Source organism: Nuphar pumila, chromosome 6, assembly GCF_984573655.1.
Source record: "Nuphar pumila chromosome 6, dmNupPumi1.hap1.1, whole genome shotgun sequence".
Lineage (NCBI taxonomy): Eukaryota > Viridiplantae > Streptophyta > Magnoliopsida > Nymphaeales > Nymphaeaceae > Nuphar > Nuphar pumila.
This window is the reverse complement of record NC_143254.1, coordinates 124,209,120-124,217,679: the sequence shown is the minus strand read 5'-3', so window position 1 is coordinate 124,217,679 and position 8,560 is coordinate 124,209,120. Positions and strand designations below refer to the sequence as shown.

Here is an 8,560-nt window from a genome sequence, read left to right as displayed (position 1 = left end):
AAGCAACATGGACAAGATATCAACTAGCTTGTAAGTAACATGTGCCAAACAATGGATGATAGGAAAGTTCACCATGTTGAAATTTGTTAGTTGCTTGTACATTCAATCAACACTATTTAATCCCAATTGTATAATTGGTAGGAGTCTGCCTAACCCCAGCTTTATCTGTCGAAAAACAACACTATTTTATCTTTATATATTTAGTTGAAGACACCACAAATTTTATTAAAAATTATTTTGAAAAAAAAAAGTCCCTACAGTTCTGAAACAACCTTATGTATTTTCTCCAACAACACCCCCAAAAGATAGGGGGATGGGGAAAGGGAATCGTGTGTTTGATGTTGACAGTGGGACCCACGTGAATACCAAAGTAATTATCCAGAGGGATGTACCATCTCTACCACCAAACGTGTCCTAGAGGGGAGGTCATCGCTTTATCTACTTAAGCTTACTAAATAAAAAATAATTTAAGAAAGACTGCTGACCTATTTATAAAAAACTGACTAAATATTTGAGCACCAGAATGCATTTCAAATACCCGATACTTTTGTTCTTTTTATCATACGTTCCATGATTTCCATCTTATGACATCGTATGGTCTTTTTTTAAACAATTCAATAATGAAGGCATTTTAGACACTTTTTTTTAATAAACAACTGATTTTAGGACTAAACATGTCTTAGAAGCATAACTTACAATATTAGCTAGTAATTATAATAAGTAAAACGTTAAACAACTTAAAAATAGCTGATAAGTTGGGCAGCGCTTCGAATATTATTCCTACATAAAACGTCCGTAAGTTAAAGAATATTTGACGGTATGGATAGAACAGTAAAATAAATCACCTGTTAAAACGAAGAAAAGCACGAGGAATCTCATCCATGCAAACGAAGGCCCACGTGGATGATTTACTAATTTTCAGGTTAAACTATCGGCAATATCCAAGAGGGACCAATTATACGTTCATCAAGCAACAATAAAGCACATTACATCCTTAACCAATACAATAATTCTAAACCAAATCAGTTTCACTATGAATTAGAAAGAATCTCTCTCTCTCTCTCTCTCTCTCTCTCTCTCTCTCTCTCTCTCTCTCTCTCTCTCTCCCATATATTGAAAAATCCGAGGGAAAATAGATATAAACAAAATAAGAGGCGACCCGCGTAGACATCGAAAACCCAATTAAAATTTCAAACACAAATGTTTGACAATTCCTCTAAAAAAAACTCTAACGACACTTTGTAAGCAAAAACTTTCAGCCCCATCCTCTCACCACACACTGGAAGTCTGTACAAGACTTGCCCAATGTTCACCGTTCCTTTCGTACCTACCGAACAAACAATTTCACTATCTTAGACTGAGACATTTGGTTGTGATCTCTCTCTCTCTCTCTCTCTCTCATAAAACAAATGAAAACGTGATGGTGTGCCTAAACAATGCAACCATTGCTCCGAGATCATATTAGACATGGGAATGCCAAAAATTCAGTTAAGACATACGGTACGCTACACAGCATTGGTGGTGTTATTACTGCTACCACTATTACCCAACAGCAAACACAAGAACCAACTATGTACAGACAAATACCTCCAGAGCATGGTGTGACAGATACAACCTGCACACCTCATCAGGCAAAAGAGCTTTAATACAACTACATCGTTAATATGTATTCAACATATATAATACACCCAGGCTAAGCAGCATCTTCTGCAAGATTGTTAACCCTCTCGCACTCGTCGATCCATTCACTGTACCTGTAGAATTCACATATGAAAAAAATTAAAAAATGACTTCGCTCGTGGATTGTTGAGATTTAACTAGTAAACAAGAGTAAGAGAAAGTAACTTACACGTCTATTGGCTCTGACAGTGCTGCAAGGAGGGAAGAAGCAACCGGTGAAAAAGAACTAAGTATTAGTGTACCACCACAAGAAGACGAGAATACAACTAGGAAATGCCACCAATAGTTGGTTAAAATCATCTTTCACAAAAATCTCAACTCCTCATTTTGAAGAAATTTGACATAACAATGGACCATTCTCCAATCAATGTTGAAGTGTAAAAGATGCACTTTTGGACTCTATTTTGGTTTTCCCATTGAAAGAAGGCACACGATAACTAAGCAATCCGCATGAAAGGGCATCATATTTTAACCATTGGCCAAAAGATACATTGGATACAACAAATTTTGAGAACAGGGAGCCTTGGTGTCTGGCATCTGCAAACTTCCCCATGGTAGGAAAATAGCATGACAAACATTTTCACATGGAAGAATTATTCACATGTTCCTTTATGATGATAAAAACTGATTGCAAATTACAAAAAAGAAAAAGTCAAACCCAGCAGACTAGATGGACACATAAAACAGTACCTAAAACTGATAGTAGACACCTATCCCAAAAAAAAAATGACAATAGAACTGTTTCAGATTTTCCTCAACATAACAGTTAAAAACCAGGCTATTGGCTTCTTCTCAGCCAAAAAAAACATTAAGGATTTGCAAGAAAAGTTTTCTCAGAAAACATAAAAAAACTCTAGATAAATTTAAAATTGCAAATATAAAAATATTTGGAACAAGAAATTGTGCAAAAGTAAAAGAAACTTAATAAACCATACAAATACTGATTAAAATCACAATATATTGAAAATAAGAAATAATGCTGAATTTATTGCCATTTATGGGAAATTTTCTATTCAATGAATTTTATCATGGTAAATATTTGTGTCTAACACCAGAAGAACAACCAATATAAGCAGGACACCCCAATATCCGAAAAGCTACTACCGGTTTGAAATTAGGAATCATCCTACAGAGACAGACTGATTTGTTCCCCACAAATTTGCTAAGCAATGATGTTCACCAGAAAAATTTCCAACATCATACTAACAGATTCAATAATCCATTTTATACAAACATATTGTTCTATGCAACCACATCTGCACAAGTATCAGCCAGTTAAAGTCCACACCATCCAGGACAAGGGACCAGATAAACGTCTCTTGACAACAAGTTATACATAAAGCACGTCAAATATTAGATGTCAGCAATACATGGAGGCAGGATCAGGCGTTGGGCTGGATAAGGTAGGCCAGATTTAGGATTCAAAGCGTCCAACATGACCTGGAAAATAACCAGGCCCACCTCTAATCGGGTTCAGGCTCCAAGCGTCAGCCACTTTATATCTATGTAACCGCAACACATCTAAACGCTAGCCGTAACTGTGTCAACACGGGTGCAGGTACACCGCGGGTCAGATCCCACAATATGCCTCGGTTCAAGTACACCGCAGACCTGGATTTTCCCTGGGCGAACCAGGGTCAAAGTTTGGTCCCGCCGCACCAGATACTTAATCCCCCCCATCTCTCTCCAAACCCTCGACTCTCGACACTCGCTCTCTGCTCTTCCCTAAACCCTCGACTCTCTGCTCTCCCCCCCTTCTTTTATAACTCTCATCCTCCCCTTTTCTCTCCCTCAGCGATACTGATTCCCCACCTCACTCTCTGTCTCCCTCCCCTTCTCTTTCTTCTCTCATGATTCCCTTTCTCTCTCCCTATGTCTCTCGATTCCCCTCTTTAATTTTCATCCTCCCCTTCACTCTCCCACAACAATATTGATTCCCCTCCTCCCCTCTCCCTCTCGTCTTCCCCTTCTCTTGATTCCCCTCCAAGCCTCTCTGTCTCCCCATCCATCTTGTTTCCCTCCTCCTCTCTCTCTCTCTCTCTCTCTCTCTCTCTCTCTCTCTCTCTCTCTCTCTCTCTCTCTCTCTCTCTCTCTCTCTCTCTCTCTCTCTCGGTGACTGCAACTTGAACGAGCTCACGTCCTGCGACATTCAGCGAACTCCAGCGAGCAGTGAAGAGGTAGGAGCAACATCTTTCGGTTTGCTAAGTGCTAATTGTTAGGTATTACTATTATCATAAATTGTTATCAGCTTGTGATAACTTATTTCTTCAATTGTTAATTTGTTAGTTGTAGCTTGGTGCTTCTCAATTCTTACATGAATTTTGATTCTTTGAATAAAAGTTGTTGTTAGCCTGTTACTACTTTAGTTGTTAAATGATGAATTTATTTGATATTATATATATATATATAGTCGTGTCCTTATACCCACATTTTTTGAATTTCCGTGTCATACCCTCCATACCCGCACCCGTACCTAGGTGACATAGCTTTATATGTATTTCCAACCAAGGCCTACTAATTAATAAGGAAACCCCAAGACCAAGCCTAGTCAGGCCTACATATAAGCCAGGTCCTATCAAGCTAAGGCTCTAACACTCAGCCCAAAACAAGCCCTACATGCAGAAGTCATCATTTTTCATGCTTCATGCCTAAGAGGAGATAAAAAAAAAAGAATATGTATGTTATCTAGAATTTTACCAGTGATAGAGGTACTGTAACTCTCCTGGCAAATCCTGCATGCAGCTTCTCCAATCATGTCCTTCCTGTCACTGGAAGAAGAAAGATGGCCTTTAGAGAAATTCTGAAAAATAAGACAGAAAATTCCACAAAGCGCCAAAAGGATAAAACCAACTCAGAAAAGAATAATCTTAGAGTAGCATGGCCTTAGAAACACCAGCAATAACCCCCCAGATGGATGACATAACTCAGTAAGCATGCAAATCAGTTGTGTTAAGCAGCAGGTCACAGTAAGGCACATTCAGCAGCTGCCACAGGGTGGAAGAGACCAGGGTTACCGGAAGCGCCTAGCTAAAAGCGCGCTTCCCCGAAGCGCGCTTCGGAAGCGCGAAACGTCGTGCTTCCGAAGCGTGGGGGAAGCGTCCCCCTTTTTTGGGAAGTGCGCTTCCCTTTAATGGGGGACACGTTTCCCTTTAATGGGGGACGCACTTCCCTTTAATGGGAAGCGCGCTTCCCATCACGCTTCCCCCTCGCTTCCCCTGTTTTTTTCAATTTTTTTGTATTTTTTATTTATTTATTTATTTCGCTTCCCCTCGCTTCCGAGACGCTTCCTAGGTCGCTTCCGAGACGCTTCCTAGGTCGCTTCCGAGACACTTCCCGAATCGGTCCTAAGTGGTCCCACGCTTCCCCGCTTCCTAAAATTTTGAAAGTGCCTCGCTTCCCGCTCCCTCTTCCCGTATCGCTTCCCGCTCCCGCTTCCCGCTCTGGCAACCATGGAAGAGACTAGATCCTGCATGATACGGCCGAACCCATCTAGACCAAGATTTGAGTTTCAGGACGACATAACAGACCATGGTTATTGGATCGGCCTTACTAAATCAGCCAGAAACTTTTTTATACAATATGCATGATCACGTCTGATCACCAAGATCATTCAGACAATGCATAGAGATCCGTGAGAAAAACAAGGCCCACACAGAATCCATCTATATTTGAGATCACATAGAACAACATATAATCTTGAGAATTAAACACTCGCCAAAAGGCTTGGTTTAAAATATCATGATTATTAGTGAACAAAGAATATGCAAAGACATGAATAAAATATTACCGGAATCCAGAACTTACATGCGACACTCTACACTGCTTCCATGATTGCAGAAAGGACAGCTAAAAACTGTGTCAAGCTTGTCCATTCTCTTCTTCGGAGGTGGCTTCGCCCTGGACTTTCTCTTCCCCATATCTAAGTTCTGCTTGTTGCCTCAAGTATCAGTCTCAATTTGTTTATGGATTACAAACCAAAGCTTAAAAGGTTGTAACCCAAATTCTTGGAACCATATACAATATTAGGCAACAAAGAAATTCAACTTCACAGAATTAGCTGATACCAACATTAACTGTATCAAACAATGGAAAAGTATTTCTTGTTATATACAATTCTGAACTTACTTTTACCAAACTTATCTTATAAGAAGATTGAAGATCACTTAAGATTGAATCATAGCCGATCATGTCAGTGCCAACCATCTCCAGTGGATTAGGTGTACAGGCACCACATGGTTTGTTAAAACTAAAAACAAATTAATTGATTCAACATGGATTTTGTCATACTGCAACAAAGGATAGTTTAATGATTACCATTGGCATGACAGATGTAAGTTTTCCTTTAAGAATTTCCGTGTTCTCAAAAGGTGAGGATAACACTCAGTTGTGCCATTAACAATGATACATCACTTAACCACCAAACGGTACAGAGAATAATGACAAAGCTATAACAGCTTAGGATCACAAATTAATCACCCTTCACAATGAAGCACCTCTAGCCAGGCTCCAGCACAAACTAGAGCCTTTTCTCTGTTGGCTAGGCCAGGCTTTACCAGCTCCCCCATAAAAAAAAATTGAAAAAAAATGATTGTACATTGGCAGGCCTCCAATCCAATTGGTAAAACCCTCGAGATCCCTCTTGCACACTGGGGAAAACACCTAGCTTCAACCTTGTTACAATTTATGCCTATTATCAGAGTGTCCCCAATTTATTACATGGATCCCAAATATGATTTAGCCCTTGTTACAAGTCAAATTCCAAGATTGATTCCCAACCTAATGTCTACACAAGCCTTCCAAGCTTCATTTGGAATCTGTTCTCAAGTTCCAATCCATATGATCCAGGGCCAATTCAATGGGTTGTAAATAGGGTGCTAACGCAGGCTTGCTTTGGTCACAGGTGGGGATGAACATTCACAGCTGAGAAAGTAGATGATATGATTGTTGGTTACAAGGTTAATCTTGTGCCTAACCTTAACAAGATTAGCATGTGGACTGATCTTAACCGTCCAAATGCATCAACTGGACGACTAGGATCAACATAGGATACTTTGTATCCTATGTTAAAGGATGAGATCCTTTTTTAAAAAAAAAACATAACTGGAAATCAATCACAACTTGTACTTTTCCGATGTTTCACTAACCTTGAGAAGTGATGTGGTTGTGATTTACAATCACAGGAACTTGATAAAATCCAAGAATCACAAGCTGTTGAATATAGGCAACTAACATATCTCCATAATGCTGTTTAATATCTACAATACAATCTCATAGGCAACTAACATATTAATTGCATAAAAAAAACGAAGTGGTAGAAAGAGTAGCCTTTGGACATGCTGATTTTGACACAAAAAACTTGTTATCTCATGGCCCCACATACTTTGAAATCTGAACTACCTCAACAAAATAATTACCAATATCAAACCACTGTCGCACTCCCATTATTTGCTAATATACTTAACTCTGAAGATTCTCTTATGTTTACAAGACAAAACATTCAAAAAATTAGAAACATTCGAAAAATTAGAAACATTCAAAGTCTAAATGATATGGAGCTTTAAAATTCGTAGGAGAATATGATATGTGAATGATACATGACAGCCTCACACACAAAAATCACCACAGCATTTTGCAATGTATTCAGTCATTCACTCGTCAGAAAACCTATTCTGCAATTAAACCCAATTCATAAATCTATTCTGAAATTCAACAATCAACATACAATCAATGTATCCCTATATACCACTATTCAGTCACACAAAGCATACAGAAAAATGCCATGTTCGGTACAGGAAATCATCCGGGATAAGGAACTTAAAAATAGCAACACATAAAACTGATGGTAATCAGATTCAAACATAAAACTGATTGTAATCAGATTCGAAGTATGTCTTTATATTCAATCATTTCATGATAGTTTCAATTCTAAAGCTATTGAATACATTATTTTTCAAAAATAGCAAAAATTACAAAAATCCTAAATTACAAGAAGAAGGAACAGCAAGATACCAACAACCGGCTGGAAAAGGGCCTCAGGTTGCATGCACACAGAGAGAGGGACAGAGAATAAGAAGAAGACAAAGAGAGGGACAGAGAAGGAGAAGAAGAAGAAAAGGAGAATGATGAATAAGAAGAGGAAAAGGATGAAGACGAGACAGGGGCAGATGGAGAGAAGAGGAAGGAGAAAGGGAAGGAAGAGGAAGAGGAAGAAGAAGAGACAGAGAGAGGGATAGAGAAGAAGAAGAAGAGGAGGAGGAGGAAGAAGAAGAAGAAAGAAAGCCGTACCTCGCCAGAAGACGCCTAAAAATCTCCGCCGATGATACGCCGGAGACTAACCGGGGATGAGGACGCCGGAATCTGGCCGCCGCTCTCAGAGGTCGACGGAGGAATCCGTGGAGGCACCCGTCTAGGGTTGGGGAAGGAGGCGAGAGAGAGGGGATGTCGACGAGAGGGGAACCGAGTTTTGAAGCGTCATCTAAACCGCACCTAAGACGGAACATCTTTTATTGACGGATTTCGGTTTGGCTAGATCTATGTCACAAAGATACGGGTACGACCCGATACGTGACTCTATATTCAAAATCTTTTTCAAAAAATGAGATACGGTGACACGGGTTTTTTTAATATTTTAATTAATAAACTTTTTCCCTGATGTTTTAATGTATAAACGTATATTTTTATTAAAATATTATTAAAAGTAACAAAACAATATTTAAAATATTAAATTAGTGTTTGTACGTGTCATAGAAGTGTCCGATGGACCCACGTGCATGCCCCTTAAATGACGTGTGACTTTGACATAGATCTAAATGTTATGTTTATAATCGGATCCGGTTCTAATTATTACATATTCGGGTATGATCCAAATCCGATTTTGATT

At 39.0% G+C, this 8,560-nt stretch overlaps 1 protein-coding gene across 1 annotated transcript; it reads right to left on the bottom strand.

Annotated features, from left to right (window-relative positions):
- Positions 1-1,426: 1,426 nt before the first annotated feature.
- On the bottom strand, positions 1,427-8,157 carry LOC149836036 (transcription elongation factor 1 homolog). The gene is made up of 5 exons (XM_090008935.1): positions 7,966-8,157; positions 5,485-5,606; positions 4,378-4,448; positions 1,850-1,871; positions 1,427-1,754 (listed from the first exon to the last, which is right to left on the bottom strand). The coding sequence occupies exons 2-5, from the start codon at positions 5,595-5,597 to the stop codon at positions 1,694-1,696; spliced, it is 267 nt and encodes an 88-aa protein (XP_089865061.1). The 5' UTR covers positions 5,598-5,606; positions 7,966-8,157; the 3' UTR covers positions 1,427-1,693.
- Between the last annotated feature and the right edge of the window lie 403 nt (positions 8,158-8,560).